General features: G+C 38.8%; 2 protein-coding genes across 3 annotated transcripts; both read left to right on the plus strand.

Moving 5' to 3' along the window:
* Positions 1–10,697: 10,697 nt before the first annotated feature.
* LOC103704833 (uncharacterized) lies at positions 10,698–14,858 on the plus strand. 2 transcript variants are annotated; one of them, XM_008788295.6, is made up of 5 exons: positions 10,698–11,270; positions 12,556–12,653; positions 12,726–12,791; positions 13,007–13,674; positions 14,578–14,858. In XM_008788295.6, exons 1-5 carry the CDS (start codon positions 10,891–10,893, stop codon positions 14,626–14,628), a joined length of 1,263 nt encoding a protein of 420 aa, XP_008786517.3. In that variant the 5' UTR covers positions 10,698–10,890; the 3' UTR covers positions 14,629–14,858. The 2 variants fall into 2 exon arrangements, with proteins under 2 accessions (XP_008786517.3, XP_088576493.2); XM_088720367.2 differs by lacking the exon at positions 14,578–14,858 and adding an exon at positions 14,290–14,406 and having other exon boundaries at positions 10,779–11,270.
* Positions 14,859–15,723: 865 nt separating this feature from the next.
* Positions 15,724–19,727, plus strand: LOC103704879 (Tetratricopeptide repeat (TPR)-like superfamily protein). The gene is made up of 2 exons (XM_008788351.6): positions 15,724–17,604; positions 18,034–19,727. The coding sequence occupies exons 1-2, from the start codon at positions 15,881–15,883 to the stop codon at positions 18,785–18,787; spliced, it is 2,478 nt and encodes an 825-aa protein (XP_008786573.5). The 5' UTR covers positions 15,724–15,880; the 3' UTR covers positions 18,788–19,727.
* The last annotated feature ends 384 nt before the right edge of the window (positions 19,728–20,111 follow it).

The following is a 20,111-nucleotide window of genomic DNA, read 5'->3' on the forward strand; positions in this document are numbered from 1 at the left end:
TTCACGATATGCTATGCACTTGGTGGAATATTATTGTCGGCCGTTAGGAGCATGGTTGGGGTGCGACGTCACGCATGTGAATCCTAGACAACTATATGTCTCCATAGGTTTGTTTAGAGATGCTGCTTGAGATGGTCAGGCATAAAAATTTTCATATAGTGCTAATAGATGGTAGATTGGTGCACTACCGATGGATTTACATATACGGGATGATACAATATGGTTATAAAATTTTTTGATAGAAAAAATTGTTGAGTTTTGGAGACATATAGTTACAATAATACTAATAATAGCAATAATAGTAATAATATTAATAATAGTAATAATACTAATAGTACTAATAATAGTAATAATACTAATAATAGCAATAATACTAATAATAGCAATAATAGTAATAATACTAATAGTACTAATAATATTAATAATACTAATAATAGTAATATAGTAATAATACTAATAATAGCAATAATAGTAATAATACTAATATTACTAATAATAGTAATAATACTAATAATAGTAATATAGTAATAATACTAATAATAGCAATAATACTAATAATAGCAATAATAGTAATAATAGTAATCATATTAATAATACTAATAGTACTAATAATAGTAATAATACTAATAATAGTAATAATGCTAATAATAGCAATAATACTAATAATAGTAATATAGTAATAATACTAATAATAGCAATAATACTAATAATACTAATAGTACTAATAATAGTAATAATACTAATAATAGTAATAATACTAATAATAGTAATATTGTAATAATTGCAATAATAGCAATAATACTAATAATACTAATAGTACTAATAATAGTAATAATACTAATAATAATAATATAGTAATAATAATAGTAATAATACTAATAATAGTAATATAGTAATAATACTAATAATAGCAATAATAGTAATAATTGCAATAATAGTAAAAATACTAATAGTACTAATAATAGTAATAATAGTAATAATACTAATAATAGCAATAATACTAATAATAGTAATATAGTAATAATACTAATAATACTAATAATATTACTAATATTAATACAAATAATAATTTTAATAATAATACTAATAATAATAAGTTTTTTTGACTTAGATATTTATTTTCTTTTGAAGATAGCATGCAATCGGCCACTTACTTCCACGTGAGATTGTGCTTTTGGTAGGGTACGGAACATTGCAATAAATCTCATCTCTTATATGTATTCCGCTTCAGAAAATGAACTACATGTGAGGTGCACTGATCGTACATGCTCCTTGGGTTATATTTTTCAACTTTTTAGCTAGAAACTTATTTGCAATATTTTTATTTTACATGGAGTTAATTATGTTGACATCTAGCTTGGAAACTGTCACGACCCCCGCCCCGTTCCCGGCGGGCCGCCGCGACGGTCCTAGGGTGCGGGTAGGCATAAGGCCACCAGCCACCGCGTAGAACCCTACTACCTATCAATCATCAATAAATCTTGAAAAAAATTTGGCATGATGCATGCACAAAATGATCACTTTTTCTATAGTGACCTGTCAGGATTATCTCAATACATACAACACACTACCTGTCAGAGCAGCAATCACATAATCTGTCACATAATAAACCTGGACAATATATAGCAATACATCATCTCAGGCATATAACTCATCTGCACACATATATATATACCTGCTTCCTAATCCATCCATGGTCAAACCCATATCCACAACAGGATCTATGACTGTAACTATGCACTATATACAATAGAAGGTTTATAATACACCAAAAGGTATAAACCTCTATCTACATTATACTATACTATACTATGGAGCGGCACAGCTAGCAGGCAACCACTAATCCTGCTCCTCTCTATACAATACCTGCCCTGCAATCAAAAACACCAAACTGGGGAGTGAGTATATAAATACTCAGTGAGTGGAGTAGAGAGTACTATGCACATGAGACCAGATATAATCATGGCTCGAGGTGAAATCTCAAGATCAATAACAAGATGAACATGAACTCAACATAAAGAATATGGAGTAAATCATCAATATCACCACAATCAATATCAACTCATCTGAAGCATATATGGAATAATCAAGTCAACATATATACTACTCATGAATATGTTCAACAGGTCATAGTACTGAATCATATAAATCAGGTGTCAATAGGCTGAATCATCAACAAGACAGCTATCGGGAGGTGGGTTTTACGCCCCAGGCGAACCAGCAACAACTCCCTACTGCCATATGCATACATCGAATATGACACCACACCAATATGTAAATCATCACTAGACAGCTGTCGGAAGGTGGGTTTTACGCCCTAGGCGAACCAGCAACAACTCCCTACTGTCACATGCATATGCAGGATAAGACACCATACCGATAACATAAATGCTAGACAGCTATCGGGAGGTGGGTTTTACGCCCCAGGCGAACCAGCAACAACTCCCTACTGTCACATGCATATGCAGGATAAGACACCACACTGATCATATAAATGCTGGCCAGTATCCAGAACAGAAATCCATCTCACATCTACATACTAAACGGCACCTCGCGGGAATTCTACATCCGCGGAAAGCCATACTGCACCTCGCGGGGTCTTACTATGCCCGGCGGCAAGCAGAATATAAGTCGTAGGACCGGCCGATCCTACGCCTAGGGCCGTGTCCCCCCCTAGGAAGGGACTGGGCTCCGCCCACCCAGAAGGCTACTATGTGCACAAAGGCCGATGTTCAACCCCATCGACTATAGGTGTCCTGCAGATACTGCCAAGCCATGCATAAATGCCATAATGCACCCTCCCAATACTCTACTAAAAAGGAGTATAATCAAGATTACCACTCACTCGATCATGACCCAATCATAAACTAACATCAGGGTTAGGAGTGAGGGTCAAGGAAGTGCAATACAACTCAATATACCACTAAAAAGGCTCTACAAATCTTTGAAATGGAGGAAATGAAATCAATTTACAAAAGAAGTTATTTCACAATTTGGAACCAATTTAATTACTCATAAAAGAGTATAATCAAGCTACGACTCACAAGTCTTTAAAATAGAGGAAATGAAATCAATTTACAAAAGAAATCATTTCACAATTCGGAATCAATTTGATTACTCATCAACCCCTCGTAATTCCTCTCAATGTTCCCTCAAATGCATGTACAGAATAATCAAGCATGGAGAATCAAAATTATAGAGGAATCTACTACAATATCAATCAATATGCTCAAGTGGAATCAATTCACACTTGGCGACATTCATGAAAATGAATTAAGGATGCTCATGGTGCAAAGTACATGACTCCCACTCACCTGTCAATCCGGCACAGCCCTGATACGCCTCCAAAAATCTACAGCAGGCAGTGGGGAACTTCTTCCTCTTGTTTTCTAGCTTCTTGCCCAACTGTGACATGCATTTACAATACATTTAGTCTTGTATCAAGGGCTATAATCTACGTGCCAATTATAACATAGGGAACTTTAATTGATTCAACTCCCCTGTTCCCTGAATCTTTTCTTTTCTTTCTTCTTTTTCTTTTTAATTAATTAACTCACCATTTATGTGTATTAGGGACTCCCTTGCATGAGTACAAGGTCCCTTTTAGCTTGATCTAGGCTTAATACCCTATTATAGCATGAAATCCCCTATTTTCCACCCGGATGAACAGTAACCCGGACCGACAGCCGGTTACTTCATCCCGGGTTTGATCCACTTTTCAGACTCCAAATTTGATGAAATTTTTACCTAACATTCTACACTCATAGAGGATTCCAAAGAGATAACATGCATCATCATCGGAGGCCGTTTGACCCCCTAAATAATTTGCCGAAGTTGGGACTTCGACACAGTTTTTCCGTAGTATCGGAAAAATTTGTCAAAATCTGATTCTTCCTCTTTTAACCGCCTCTACAACCCTTATCCGACCCCTCTAGACTATATCCACCCTTTGTATAGCCTAATGTCATCAAAAGACTAGATAGGGACGGATATTTACCTTTTTCTTTTTGGAAATCGAGGTCCTTGCGTAGAGGAGAAGGAGATCTACGTTTTTCCCTTCAGCTGGAAGTGCAACCGGGACTCCCTTCCACCTCGAATCCCTCTTCCTTCTTCTTTTTCTTCTTCTTCTTCTCTTTTTCTTTCTCTCTGTGTCGTCTGAGAATCCTCCCCCTCTCCTCTCTGTTTCACTCCCGTGAGCCAGCTCAAACCCTCCAATTAAATCACATCAAGATACTATTCACCCTTTTTTTAATATTATTAAATTCCCATTTTGCCCCTAACACTTCAACATATCTACTGTTATGCCATTAACTTTTGATTCCTTTCCAATTTTACCCTTACCACTTCAACTTATCTACAACTATGCCATTATCTTTTGATTCCTCCCAATTTTACCCCTTATATTAATTTTAAAGGACTATTCTATCCCTTTTTATATAAAAAAAAAATTTTTGGGGTTATTACATCCTCCCCCCCTTATATAAAATTCGTCCTCGAATTTAAAAGAGTAAATTACCTGATTACTCAAAGGGGTGAGTGTATCTGCTCTTCATATTCTGCTCAGTGTGGTATTGGGAATCAAATAAATTAGGAGTGTTTTACCTTCTATCTCTACCACATAGGTAGGATATACATACTTCGCTTCTATACTATCCCCTACAGGTGTACTAATAGCTAAGGGGATATACATTAATATCTTATCCTTAGCTAACTTTTTAGCAAAATAAGGGAACACAAATGAATGGGTAGCTCCACAATCAAACAACACTCTAGTTTTAATCTTATCAATAAGGAGCATACCTGTCACAGCTACATTTAATGCCTGTGCCTCTTGTGGATTTACCGTGAACACCCTTCCTTGCCCTCTGCCTACTGGAGCTGATGACTGAGATGGTCCAGCACTCTGCTGTGATGTTTGTGCTTGACCTCTGCCTCTGCCTACAGGCTCCCTACTACTAGGCCTGTTCATCTGCATAGAAGGGTAGGATGCCAAAGGCACAAACTGCTGGGTGGCACCCTGCGAGCATTCTCTAACAAAATGACCCGGCTGTCCACATCTGTAGCACACTCCCTGACCCATTCTGCATCTACCAGAGTGCTGCTTCCCACATATGCCACATACTGGCCATGATTGGAACCTAGATTCAGTTCTGGCCATAGTGACTGGAGGACGAGGTACTGATGGTAGAAAAGTATCTTGTGATTGACCTCTTTCCCTCCATTTCCTCTTACGTGGGGCAGGTGGAGCTGAGCGTACAGACTGCTCCGTCGGGCCCTCCGAGAGATCTACTTCCTCAGATCTACCTCTGCTGCTTTGCCCTTTCCCCATACTTATTTTCCTCTATTCTCTTTCAGCTCTTTCTTCTTTGTTTCTGGTCTCCCACTGTTTTGCTTTATCTATCAGCCTAGACAAGGTGGGGACCTCTACTGCCAGTACTGCATTATAAAGCGGGAAAATCAAGCCCCGCCTGAATCTTTCTATCCTGGCAGCTTCAATGGGGATGATGTAAGGAGCATACTTCCCCAAATCTAGTGAACTCACGAGCGTACTCAAATACGCTCATTCCGGGCATCTGCTTCAGCCTCTCAAACTGAAGAGCCCGATTTTGCCTCTCAGCCGGAGACAAAAACTCATCCATCACTGCTTGCCTGAACTCTTCCCAGGTTGGAGGATTCCTACTGTACAATCTGTCCTCCATATGCCTCTGGTACCAGTCCCAGGCATCTTCCTTCATTGTAAGCCCTACAAGTTCTATAGCTCTTGCATCAGAACAGGGCAGTCTCCGTATCATCTTTTAAGTCTCCTCCAAGAATCTCTGGGGATCTTCACCTTCTTTCCCCTTAAACTCCGGGGTTCTGAGCCTAAGAAATTCCTGTACAGTAATCCCCTCATCATCTAGAGCCCGCCTGGCCAAACTTCTTGGCACAGGTACAGGAGGTGAGATGGATACTACTGATGGGGCAGGAGATTTTCCCCGAGCAATCTGCTCCCTCAGAGCCTGATTCTCCGCCAGTAACTGTTCCATCAATGCATCTCTACTTCCTACCTCTCCTAGATCATCAACTCTCTGCCTGTCTGCAGGAGGAGATTTTTCTCTTTGGGGCTCGACATGGGCGGAACCCGCATCCAATGCTATATCTGGCTCCATTTTCCTTGGAAGTATTCTTTATATCTCTCTAAAAAAGTCAAAAAGAGAGGACGGTCGCTATACACTGAGTCATGATATATTTTACTGAGTTGTAAATGACTCATAAAATAACATACAGAAAAATCCTATGCTCCATAGTATAATCCTATACTTAATCCTGACTCATCCTATTGCTCTGACAGGACTCTTCTTAACCTTTGCTCTGATACCAAGCTTTGTCACGACCCCCGCCCCGTTCCCGGCGGGCCGCCGCGACGGTCCTAGGGTGCGGGTAGGCATAAGGCCACCAGCCACCGCGTAGAACCCTACTACCTATCAATCATCAATAAATCTTGAAAAAAATTTGGCATGATGCATGCACAAAATGATCACTTTTTCTATAGTGACCTGTCAGGATTATCTCAATACATACAACACACTACCTGTCAGAGCAGCAATCACATAATCTGTCACATAATAAACCTGGACAATATATAGCAATACATCATCTCAGGCATATAACTCATCTGCACACATATATATATACCTGCTTCCTAATCCATCCATGGTCAAACCCATATCCACAACAGGATCTATGACTGTAACTATGCACTATATACAATAGAAGGTTTATAATACACCAAAAGGTATAAACCTCTATCTACATTATACTATACTATACTATGGAGCGGCACAGCTAGCAGGCAACCACTAATCCTGCTCCTCTCTATACAATACCTGCCCTGCAATCAAAAACACCAAACTGGGGAGTGAGTATATAAATACTCAGTGAGTGGAGTAGAGAGTACTATGCACATGAGACCAGATATAATCATGGCTCGAGGTGAAATCTCAAGATCAATAACAAGATGAACATGAACTCAACATAAAGAATATGGAGTAAATCATCAATATCACCACAATCAATATCAACTCATCTGAAGCATATATGGAATAATCAAGTCAACATATATACTACTCATGAATATGTTCAACAGGTCATAGTACTGAATCATATAAATCAGGTGTCAATAGGCTGAATCATCAACAAGACAGCTATCGGGAGGTGGGTTTTACGCCCCAGGCGAACCAGCAACAACTCCCTACTGCCATATGCATACATCGAATATGACACCACACTAATATGTAAATCATCACTAGACAGCTGTCGGAAGGTGGGTTTTACGCCCTAGGCGAACCAGCAACAACTCCCTACTGTCACATGCATATGCAGGATAAGACACCATACCGATAACATAAATGCTAGACAGCTATCGGGAGGTGGGTTTTACGCCCCAGGCGAACCAGCAACAACTCCCTACTGTCACATGCATATGCAGGATAAGACACCACACTGATCATATAAATGCTGGCCAGTATCCAGAACAGAAATCCATCTCACATCTACATACTAAACGGCACCTCGCGGGAATTCTACATCCGCGGAAAGCCATACTGCACCTCGCGGGGTCTTACTATGCCCGGCGGCAAGCAGAATATAAGTCGTAGGACCGGCCGATCCTACGCCTAGGGCCGTGTCCCCCCCTAGGAAGGGACTGGGCTCCGCCCACCCAGAAGGCTACTATGTGCACAAAGGCCGATGTTCAACCCCATCGACTATAGGTGTCCTGCAGATACTGCCAAGCCATGCATAAATGCCATAATGCACCCTCCCAATACTCTACTAAAAAGGAGTATAATCAAGATTACCACTCACTCGATCATGACCCAATCATAAACTAACATCAGGATTAGGAGTGAGGGTCAAGGAAGTGCAATACAACTCAATATACCACTAAAAAGGCTCTACAAATCTTTGAAATGGAGGAAATGAAATCAATTTACAAAAGAAGTTATTTCACAATTTGGAACCAATTTAATTACTCATAAAAGAGTATAATCAAGCTACGACTCACAAGTCTTTAAAATAGAGGAAATGAAATCAATTTACAAAAGAAATCATTTCACAATTCGGAATCAATTTGATTACTCATCAACCCCTCGTAATTCCTCTCAATGTTCCCTCAAATGCATGTACAGAATAATCAAGCATGGAGAATCAAAATTATAGAGGAATCTACTACAATATCAATCAATATGCTCAAGTGGAATCAATTCACACTTGGCGACATTCATGAAAATGAATTAAGGATGCTCATGGTGCAAAGTACATGACTCCCACTCACCTGTCAATCCGGCACAGCCCTGATACGCCTCCAAAAATCTACAGCAGGCAGTGGGGAACTTCTTCCTCTTGTTTTCTAGCTTCTTGCCCAACTGTGACATGCATTTACAATACATTTAGTCTTGTATCAAGGGCTATAATCTACGTGCCAATTATAACATAGGGAACTTTAATTGATTCAACTCCCCTGTTCCCTGAATCTTTTCTTTTCTTTCTTCTTTTTCTTTTTAATTAATTAACTCACCATTTATGTGTATTAGGGACTCCCTTGCATGAGTACAAGGTCCCTTTTAGCTTGATCTAGGCTTAATACCCTATTATAGCATGAAATCCCCTATTTTCCACCCGGATGAACAGTAACCCGGACCGACAGCCGGTTACTTCATCCCGGGTTTGATCCACTTTTCAGACTCCAAATTTGATGAAATTTTTACCTAACATTCTACACTCATAGAGGATTCCAAAGAGATAACATGCATCATCATCGGAGGCCGTTTGACCCCCTAAATAATTCGCCGAAGTTGGGACTTCGACACAGTTTTTCCGTAGTATCGGAAAAATTTGTCAAAATCTGATTCTTCCTCTTTTAACCGCCTCTACAACCCTTATCCGACCCCTCTAGACTATATCCACCCTTTGTATAGCCTAATGTCATCAAAAGACTAGATAGGGACGGATATTTACCTTTTTCTTTTTGGAAATCGAGGTCCTTGCGTAGAGGGGAAGGAGATCTACGTTTTTCCCTTCAGCTGGAAGTGCAACCGGGACTCCCTTCCACCTCGAATCCCTCTTCCTTCTTCTTTTTCTTCTTCTTCTTCTCTTTTTCTTTCTCTCTGTGTCGTCTGAGAATCCTCCCCCTCTCCTCTCTGTTTCACTCCCGTGAGCAAGCTCAAACCCTCCAATTAAATCACATCAAGATACTATTCACCCTTTTTTTAATATTATTAAATTCCCATTTTGCCCCTAACACTTCAACATATCTACTGTTATGCCATTAACTTTTGATTCCTTTCCAATTTTACCCTTACCACTTCAACTTATCTACAACTATGCCATTATCTTTTGATTCCTCCCAATTTTACCCCTTATATTAATTTTAAAGGACTATTCTATCCCTTTTTATATAAAAAAAAAAATTTTGGGGTTATTACAGAAACCTCGTGTAGAATTTAAATTTCGGCATCACTTTCACTTTAGTGGCAATTTCGAGTCCTTCAAGGGAAGTTGCATGTAGCTCAAGTCCGGTTCGATCATACGGATACCTACAACTCAAATTACGTGGTAAGTTGAGTTACTTATTAGGCCACAATTTAAAGCTATTATGTAGCTGGTCAATTTATAGTCAAATAGCTATAGAACAAGTTGCAGCCTCTTAAGTAAGTATCTTAATTAAAAAAAGAAAAATTTTTCATCCATTTTCCTATCCTCCATTTCACCTACTCTTCCTCTACCACCACCCAAGGCCACTGTATGTTGCCTTTAGCCACTCTTCTTCACCTTCTCCACCATTCTCAAGAGCTATATCTTTCACTCTCTCCTTACGAACATCCAATTCCATACCCATGTCCTCTCCATTGGTGGTTTCAATATCAATCTCTTCATCTAGAACACCCTCATTTTCATGTACATCTAGTGTTTCGACTCTCAGATGTTTGATGGAATATCTATCATATGAATATGAGCAAGGAGCAAGAATTCTGGTAAGTGAGCCTCTTTGGTAAATAGATAATAAGATAAAAAATCTCCGGTCATCGTGTAAAGAGTAAGATTAAGTAAGGTGCTATCCATAATACTAATGTTTGGTGTTTATATTTATAGTAATTTTTTTTCTTTTTAACACTAGTAGTGAGTTTCCTTGAAAACAATTATTGCAACTTAAGTTGCAATCCAACAAGGACTACCTAACTTTAAACATTCCCCGAACTACATTCAAAAATAAAAAAAACAAAAACTATATTTCTATTTTTATATTTTTTTAAAATATAAATATATTTTACATAGTTAATTATTTTTGAAATATAAATATAATAGTAGTGGCATTAAGACGATCATAACGGCGGCAAAGATGACTACAATGGTAGTGGTGGTGTAGTAAAGAGGCAGTGATAATGGCAATAAAGAGGGTGACATACTTGATATATTAGTGGTAGTAAAGATGGAAATGGGGTGGCAACGATACTCTCAATGGTGGTGACGACGATATTAATAATTGTAATAAAAATATAAATTTATTATATATATATATATATTATTTTTTAAAAAATACTAAAAATAAGTTAAATAAAATAAAAAATATAAACTATTTATTTGAAATAAAAAAGATTCAAAAATACCTCCTCCACAAGTTAGTAATGAACGAACGTTGGGATTCGCGAATTATCATTAGCTCTTTGCCTTGTTTAAGTCTCAGATACGCTGGAGCTCGTATTCTCATCTATTCCGTTCATCACGTGAAGTGAACGCGATCATGTATGCCGATTGCCAAGACTTGGGTTCTATAATACGCGAGCGCTTGTTCCCCCCATCCTTCTCCCCTCTAAAACCCTAGTAGCTCTCTGAAACCCTAAACCGCAGGCCATGGCGCTCTCTCTCCGCTTCCGCCGAGCCCTTGCTCTGTCCTCCTCCCTCCTCAAAAATCGTCCCTTCTCCTCGATCGCCTCTTCTTCTTCCCCTCCTCTCCCTGTCTCGCAGCCCCGCGCCGCCCCGGCGCTCCTTGGAAACCCTAGCATTCGGCCCCATTATCGCATCCAATCTCTCTCGTTCCGGTCGTCGGCGATTCTCTCCGACCGCCGGGCGGACGGCGGCGAGGAAAGGAAGATATCGCCGGACGAGATTTTGTTCGAGGGCTGCGACTACAACCATTGGCTCATCACGATGGACTTCCCCAAGGACCCCGCTCCCACCCGCGAGGAGATGATCGAGACCTACATCCAGACCCTCGCCAAGGTGGTCGGGAGGTAAGCCTTAATTCTTCTTCTGGATTTTATGAAGTGATTTTGGTTTGTTCGTTCTGCTACGGAACTAAGCAAACAAATTTGCTGGTTAAAATGGAAACTTTTCCACCTAAATTGGATACGGTAGGTTTCTTATTATTGGAATTTGGTTGGTAGGGTTTCGATGGTTCGCATATGAATGATGGGATAGATGGTCGAATTTGAATACATATTTGCATTTATCACATGGAGTATACCAGTGGGATGCTGTCTTATGGATTGGAATGTTTGATATTTCCCCTCTGAGTTATAGTAGTTCCTGTTGCTGTTTAGTATCAGCCACCATTTTGAGCCTAACTAGTGGTGTGGGTTTTATGTATCTTTTTGGCTATGGATGTTTGATGTGTTATGCAATAATCTGTCTGGTATTGCTTCAATTTTCTGTTTCTGTTTGAAAAATCGAAGAAGAAAAATAAACTATATTGAACACAACATGTATGATGAATCTCTTTTGTTTTTTAAGTTGTTTGTAAACTCTTTTTAGCTTGTGGTAGCAAAGATGCATTGTTTTCAAAAATAGAGAAAGTCAGGAAGGAATAGCAGAAATTTTATGATCTTTAACGTCAATCTCCACATGGTATTTTACTAATTTGTAGAGTAACAGAAACACAAAAACAAAAACTATACCCAAACAGGCCATAATTTATTTTGTCTGCAGATTTATTCTTGAAATCTTACTAATGCAAAATTAGAACCTAATTTCTGATTCAGTTGAAAATGTAAAATGACCTACATGGTTCTGTAAGTCTTTATTGTGGATGGAGATATTTAATATTCTCAGTCAAGGTAAATAAAAATTTCTTGCTGATTAATTGTGGATAGCTTGAAACTAGTTTTATGTGAAATGAAGGAATACAATATCAGTTCTATAATGGTTATAGCAGTCATTTTGATTGGGCTCTCATATGTATTACACTTCATGATTATGCAGCAGTGGAAATCTTTTTTTTCTGTGTGCTTCCAGTATAATTTATATGGTACGCTAATATACTAATTGATTTTGGTATTTGGCGATTTTTTAAAAATAAATTAAGATGCATATTAATTTTTAAGCAGCAGTGCTTTGTTTTACATCATGATTTGATCCAATGCTCTTATACTTTAGAAATAACTCTTTTTTAGAACATGATTTGTTTCTTGTTGCTGCATCTTCTTTGATGTTTTACCTTCTGACCTCAACTATATTTTTGGTTATCATATAATGGACATGGATATTCAGAAAGTGTTAATCCATTCTTGATGTTTGCAGTGTGGAGGAGGCAAAGAAAAGAATGTATGCTCTCAGCACCACAACCTACACTGGTTTTCAAGCTGTAATGACTGAAGAAATGTCTGAAAAATTTCGAGGTGAGTCCTGTCATCTCATGGGAAGCTTGAATTCAGGATTCAAATGCTTACAACTTACATCATTGTAATCAGGTTTGCCTGGAGTTGTCTTCATTTTGCCTGACTCATATATTGATCCAGTAAACAAGGAGTATGGAGGTTTGCTACTTTCCATTTTTTATTTTTATTATTCATGTTTGCAAATTCTGATGAGTCCTCTCATATGGTGGACTATGGGTCAAACATGTATAATGTTTGATTCGAAGTTGGTAGATTTTTATTCAGTGAGCCAGAACATTTAATTGATGAGACAGTTTGGTAGCTTTTATATGTTGATTATATGTTCATTTCCCTTTTGTCTTGAAAAATTTCAGGAGACAAATATGACAATGGTGTTATCACTCCAAGACCTCCTCCAATTCAATATGGCAGGCAAGGAAGACCGAGAAACCAAAACAGGTATGACCGGCCTAATTATAACAGGCCACCACCACAAGGAAACCTGCCACCTGGGAACCAGGGTTATGTTCAAGGAGATGGAAGAAATTATGCTCCACAGCAGAACTATAGCCAGGGTGGACAAGATGGAAGGGGCTATGGTCCACCTGGAGGTAGAGATTTTCCTCCTGGAGAGAGAAGGGAATTTGGGCAAGGTGAACGAAGAGATTATGCATCGGCTGGGGTAAGAGATGGTTACCAGGGAGAACGGAGAGATCCCATGCCTTCGTATCAAAGAGATTTTAACCAAGGATATGGAGGTAATTTTGGCCCTCCAGGGCAGAGGAACTTCCCACAAGGACAGGGAAGAGATTATAGATATGGTGGCTCCCCTGGTTTTGGAAATTATGGGCAAAATCCAGGCCCTGGTTACAGTGGAGATTACAAACAGGGGTCGGGTCCTGGTTACAGTGGACAAGGTTATGGCACAGATAACGGACAAGGATCAGGACCTGGATATGGGGCAGATCATAGGCAAGGACCAGGTTCCAGTTATGGGCAGAGCCACTCTGGTTCTGTAGAAGGACAACCTCAGTCATGGCAGGTATAATATCCATTTAAACTTGTTGAAAAATCTTGTTTTTTTGTGGCTTGCGTGCCATGCTGATATGATTCATTTGCCAACCTTAAGATTTTAAGTTGCACTGTTCTAAAGATTGATGATATACATAAGATGCCATATTTTGAATTGGTATATATTTACGAATTTTTAAGGTACCAGGTCATGCTGCATTTGCGTAAATGATGGATATTGCTTATGAGACTGGGAAATGTGGTTTTAAATGGGCTTTTATATGGAATGCTAAAGAACTGATACACTGATGCAGTAAAGCTTAAATTACATATAGTTATTGGAAATTCCTTAGATCCCCACAGAAGAGCCCTAAAATTTTATACTGTCTTTGGACTGCTACAATATTGCTTGTAGGCATGAATCTATCTATTGTAAATATATTCACTGTGTGGATTATGAATTTTTTGCTTGCAGTTGCTACAGTGTTGCTGAATTGTGAATTTGTCTATGAGAAAAATAGGATTATAGATCCCTTTTTTTTCACGCTTAATTATACTTCCAATGCTATAACTTGTGAATATTTCTTTTTGTTGTAAATCTAACATGCTGCCGAAGTAAATGGTTCTTGTGGATCTGTGGCTGCAGTTTTGAGAGATTCTTGTGAAATGACCCTGATATATCTCGGTTATACAGGGTGGTCAAACAATATAGCTTTGGTAACACTCAACTTCAACATACTAAAACTTTTCATTGCTAACCTAGAAGTTTGTGATCTGTCTAATAATGTGATATGATTGTCTATGGCTGATATATTTGGTTTGTTTTATTCCTTATGCTGGATCTATGGCTGCAAACTATGACTGGGGTTCTGTTGAAATGATTAATTCCAAAATTCATTTATTTAAAATAACATTCCATTATTACGTGACACAGGGGCAGCCTTCACATACCGGTGTCGAAACGAGTTGGAATTCAAGCAGATGAAATACATAATTGCTCCCTGAAGATGCATAGCAGCTCTCAGTTCGCTGTAAATTTGTGTTAAGGGTGCTCATTCTAGCTAATGTATGGCCATTTTGACGCAAACTGTTAGTGGAGCTCATATGAATCTGTTAGCTGTGTCTGGTTTTTCTTTGGTTAGCACTGTGATAAATTTGACGTTTTGTTTCTGCTGATGAGCTTTATGGGACTAAAGAATTAGTTCCTTGAGTGAAGATGAGTAATCCCTAACGCAGTTATTTGATTTCTGTTTTGAGTTGCCGCTATTTTGTGAGCCATCCAGCTCTATTCTTAACGTGACAGTATTGTGCAGACCATAAGATGGGACTTGAGTTGGTTGTTTAGAAGGTGTGCAAGTTCACTTGGAGCTTAAACCGATGCTGGCTTATCTTCTAGCTCGGCCATGAACTACCTGGACCAGCCAAGCCAAAACCCATTCTCATGACTTGTCTCTTTCTGAGTGGACTATCGTGCGAGATAGAGTTGTGCAGGCTTGTGTATTAACTGACCCCCGAATCATGGTTCAGGCTTTATCTGTACTCTAATTGAACGAGCCACTTAGTAGTAAAGCAGATCTAAAGTGTCCGTGAATTACTTGCCCAACAATGCAATCTAGATGTGGATTGAGTTGTGCTTAAACCATGATGGACATGGTATGCTATACTGGCTCGAATCGGATGGTATGAGGTATACCATATCAATTTGGTACTCGTATTCGATACGATCGATGCCAGTATGGTACCAATATAGAATCTGATATTGGACGGTGAATCTTTATATATATATATATATATATATATATATATATATATATATATCATTTTAGTATTCTAGTAATTTTTTTATATGGACTTAGATATACAAGGTACTCGGATATAGGACAGTAAAATCCTAAAATATCAGCCAAGACAATATCAAAATATGTCTGTTTTTTCTAATCAATTATTTTTTAAAAAATAAAATTTTAATTGCTAAATATTTCAAATAGATTTAAAATTATATAAATTTCTATTCGCTTATTATTTCATCTTCAAAAATACCGGCAAGATTCCTTAATATCTGAATACTTCCTGCATAATTGCGGTTGTCACAAATTGTGAGCTAAAATAGGTTGGTACCAACAACCGGGTTCAAATTCTAATTCTCCTAAAGCCAAGTCCATCTCTGTGGTTTGTTTCTATTCCTTATATTTTGTAGCTCCCACACTTCTATCGTAATCAAAACTCCGTGAGGTCCAATGAGAACGCAGTGTTTTTTCCGGTATCTGATCGGCACCTCGGAGCGTGTCTCCTTCTCTAAAACTCCCAAATACTTCACCACCTTTCTTCATCCCCAACCCAATTTGGATCGCTCCATGGACACCGCGGCCTACACGCAACTCCTCCAGTCCGCCACAAGTTCCCAATCTCTTATCCACGGGAAGGAAGTGCATGCCCACATGATCAGAGCCCACTCCAAGCCCTGCCTTTTCCTCCAGAACAATCTTCTGAACATGTACTGCAAATGTGGCGACATGACAATTGCCCGCCAACTGTTCGATAGATTGCCTAAGAGAGATACTGTGTCATGGAATTCATTTATTTCTGGTTATATTCAAACGGGCCAGACTGATAGAGCCGTGAACGTGTTCATGGAAGCAAGAAATGCCAATGTTAAGATCGACCGGTTCACTTATGGTACCGTGTTAGGTATTTGTTCTCATTCCGGTGACTTGAAGTTGGGAAAGGTGATTCATGGGTTGGTTGTAGTTGGTGGATTTCATCAACATGCTTTCTTGACCAACTCGCTTATTGACATGTACTCCAAGTGCAGGAAGATTGATGAAGCGAGGCGTGTGTTTGATAATGCTGCCGAACTAGATGACGTTTCATGGAATTCATTGATTTCGGCTTATGTTCGGATTGGTTTGGCTGAAGATACATTAAGAATTTTTAGTCAGATGCACCAGTTAGGGATGAAGATGAATTCTTTCGCTCTTGGCAGTGTTCTAAAGTCTTGTTCGAGTTTAAAAATTTCGCAGGAAGTGGGTGAGATGATTCATGGGTGTGTAGTTAAAGTTGGGTTGGACTTTGATGTATTTGTTGGCAGTGCGATGATTGACTTGTATGCGAAGAGTGGTGCCTTGAATAGTGCAGTCAAGGTCTTTAAACTCATGCCTGATCCGAATGTTGTTGTGTTTAATGCTATGATTGCTGGCTTTTGCCGAATGGAAGTGGAAATTGAAAATGAGCTCACAAGTGACGCATTAGGGCTCTTTTCTGAAATGCAAAGGAGAGGAATGAAGCCCTCAAAGTTCACATTCTCGAGTGTGCTGAGAGCTTGCAACTTGGCCAATGCTTTTGAGTTTGGGAAACAAATCCACAGCCAAGTGCTTAAAAACAGTCTCCAGAGTGATGAGTTCATTGGAAGTGCACTCATTGACTTGTACTCCAACTCGGGTTCTATTGAAGAAGGATTTAGATGCTTCCACTCTGTCCCTAAGCAAGACATTGTTACTTGGACATCCATGATTTCGGGTTGTGTTCAGAATGAGCATTTTGAAAAGGCACTTAGATTGTTTCATGAATTATTGAGCATTGGAAGAAAACCTGATCAGTTCACTATATCAAGTGTCATGAGTGCTTGTGCAAATTTGGCTATGGTGAGATCTGGGGAGCAGATTCAGAGTTACGCCATAAAAGTTGGATTTGATAGGCTCACCATTTGTGGTAATTCAAGGATCTTCATGTATGCTAGGTCAGGGGATGTTGATGCTGCTGGGAAGACATTCCAGGAGATGGAGAATCGAGATGTCGTTTCCTGGTCTGCAATGATCTCAACGCATGCACAGCATGGTTGTGCAAGAGATGCTATGATGCTCTTCAAGGAGATGGAGGACTGCATGGTTGCACCAAACCATATCACTTTCCTCGGCGTTCTTACTGCTTGTAGCCATGGAGGACTGGTGGATGAGGGATTTAGGTAAATAATTTTTTCCTACCATGCCTTCTTGCACCGGTCATTATTCTTGTCAAGTGATTTATAGGACTTTCTATCTACTAGATAAAATTTTGAACCAAAATTCTATAACTTTTACACTCATACAATTATTTTCATTCATTTCTGATAAATATTCGTCCATAAAAAGAACGATCAATTTTACAAGGGAAATTGTTGTCACTCATGTGGAATCTATCAAGAAGATATGGTTAATTTGGAGAAATTTGCAATAGTTTCAGCTAATTGACAGGGATTTTTCTCCTGATAGAAGATAAAATTGGGGGAAACGATCTTTTATTTTTCAAGCATACCTCATTAATCTAACATTGAGCAAACACAGTGCTTAACTTTGCCACTTTCTACTCTCTCATTAGATTCTCATAGAGGTACATTTATTTTCTGTTATTGCAGGTTCTTTGAAAGCATGAAAAGAGACTATGGCTTGAATCCAAACGTGAAGCATTGTGCTTGCATTGTTGACCTTTTAGGTCGGGCTGGGAGGCTGGCTGATGCTGAAGATTTCATATTGAACTCAGGCTTCGACTATGACCCTGTTATGTGGAGGGCTTTGTTGGGCTCTTGCAGGATCCATAGGGACATAGAGAGAGGTGCATGTGTGGCAAAGCGGATAATGGAACTGGAGCCTGATGCCTCTGCATCATATGTGATTCTGTATAACATGTACTTGGATGCTGGAAGGCAGTCTTTGGCAACAAATATGAGAGATTTGATGAAAGAACGAGGAGTGAAGAAGGAACCTGGTCTTAGTTGGATTGAAATAGGGGCATCCATTCACTCGTTTGTTGCAGGTGACAAGTCCCATCCCTGGAGTCATGCAATATATGCAAGACTAGAGGAAATGCTATCAAAAGTAGACAAGATTGGTTATGCTAAGACTGAGACTTTGGGGTTCAATGACCCCAGTCCAGTAGAGAGCCAAAATTTAATGAATTGCCATAGTGAGAAGCTGGCGGTAGCACTGGGAATGATTGTTCTGCCAGAGGCAGCTCCAATACGAGTGATGAAGAACTTAAGGGTGTGTCAGGATTGCCATACAACAATGAAATTGTTCTCAGAGAGTGAAAGGAGGGAGATTGTCCTCAGAGATCCAATTCGCTTCCATCATTTTAGAGGTGGTTTGTGTTCTTGCAGGGACTACTGGTAATAAGAGCTGCCACAGTAAGTGCTTTTGCCAGTAAATCTCTGTTGTGCCATATGCTTTCATGGTGCTACCAGTTTGTTAAAGAACTTCGAGGATGTTCGAAGAACTTCTCCAAGGTTCTGTAAATGGACAAGTAGGAACTTGAGGGTGTTTATAGGTTCTCCCACAACAATGAAACAGTTTGCAAGAATGAAAGGAGGGAGATTGTTCTTGGAGGTCTGACTCAGTTTCACCATTTTAGAGGTGGTTTATGTTGTTGCAGGTACCACTGGTAATTGAATGTGCCACACCTGGACAATGTTAAACATGCCACATTCAGGAAGATTCTTAATTATATCTAGATTGTGCCAACTTCTTCAGACGTACTAAAAAAATTTAGAGGATTTTTATGCAGAATTGATGTCAGAAATGTTTATACTATGTACTGACAGTCTGATTCTTTTGCTCATGAAAGGAGCATCTGGATAAAAGCTCAACAGTGCCATTGGAGAGTATTTTAACAAAAAGGGAAATGCCCTAGGTTAGTTCTTGTTTGGAACGACTTACTGTACAATATCAAGGAGACTAAATAGCGGCTCTTACATTATACAAGCCACTCATAAGGAAGTCATTTAGTATTCGTTATTGGAGATTATTTATAAAGTGGATTCTTTTGTTGAGGAGGACCTAAATAAACAGATTTTGTACTATGTAGAGCTGTAAGGGAAATACTCTCTCAGTGGGCAATATTTGTTTGTTTTAGTTGCAAAAACCAGCTCTCTAGAGTTGTAACCTGTGACAATGAAAAGCTCCTGGAAGCATTTTTTCCCCCCATCTAAACTTGTTAATGCCTCCAAAACGAGCAAGAGAATTAGTATCTGTGATATGTTTACTGGTTATACGGCTTGTATTAATACACTTTTTTCCTTTCTATATTTTTGGAATCTTTGCGACCTTCATGTTCTCCATCCAATAGCACCTGAGATCTTCAGATATATTTTTTGTCTGCCTATCTAATTTGTTCTGTTTGTCTATATTTTTGATTCCTTATGAGCTTCATGATGGTGAAATTTTTTTGTACTTGTGAACTACATAGACAAATAATTAATGACTGAGCATCCTATGAGGAGATTCCCTTCAAAATAGCGAATAGCCTCTGTGCAATTCATGTTTGAGGATAAAGGGATATATACAAAGTTTACATTTTTTTCTTATTTATTTACTCTGACAAATTTTTCTTATGATCTATTCCTTATTTGTGTGCAGCTGATATTTTTATTTATTTTTCCATATTTGCTTACTCTCATATTTTTTGCCTTCCATCTAAGTAGATTATTTAAGATTCTTT

This window comes from Phoenix dactylifera, chromosome 4, assembly GCF_051530095.1.
Source record: "Phoenix dactylifera cultivar Ajwa chromosome 4, Ajwa_hap1_PhDact_Kaust_v1.1, whole genome shotgun sequence".
Lineage (NCBI taxonomy): Eukaryota > Viridiplantae > Streptophyta > Magnoliopsida > Arecales > Arecaceae > Phoenix > Phoenix dactylifera.

What these genes read in the sequence shown, in the direction of transcription:
- LOC103704833 (XM_008788295.6), top strand. Translation starts at nt 10,891, where the DNA reads ATGGCGCTCTCTCTCCGCTTCCGCCGAGCCCTTGCTCTGTCCTCCTCC. An exon ending in CTCGCCAAGGTGGTCGGGAG is followed by an intron (nt 11,271 to 12,555) that starts GTAAGCCTTAAT and finishes TGATGTTTGCAG; the next exon opens with TGTGGAGGAGGCAAAGAAAA. An exon ending in AGTAAACAAGGAGTATGGAG is followed by an intron (nt 12,792 to 13,006) that starts GTTTGCTACTTT and finishes GAAAAATTTCAG; the next exon opens with GAGACAAATATGACAATGGT.
- LOC103704879 (XM_008788351.6), top strand. Translation starts at nt 15,881, where the DNA reads ATGAGAACGCAGTGTTTTTTCCGGTATCTGATCGGCACCTCGGAGCGT. An exon ending in CTGGTGGATGAGGGATTTAG is followed by an intron (nt 17,605 to 18,033) that starts GTAAATAATTTT and finishes CTGTTATTGCAG; the next exon opens with GTTCTTTGAAAGCATGAAAA.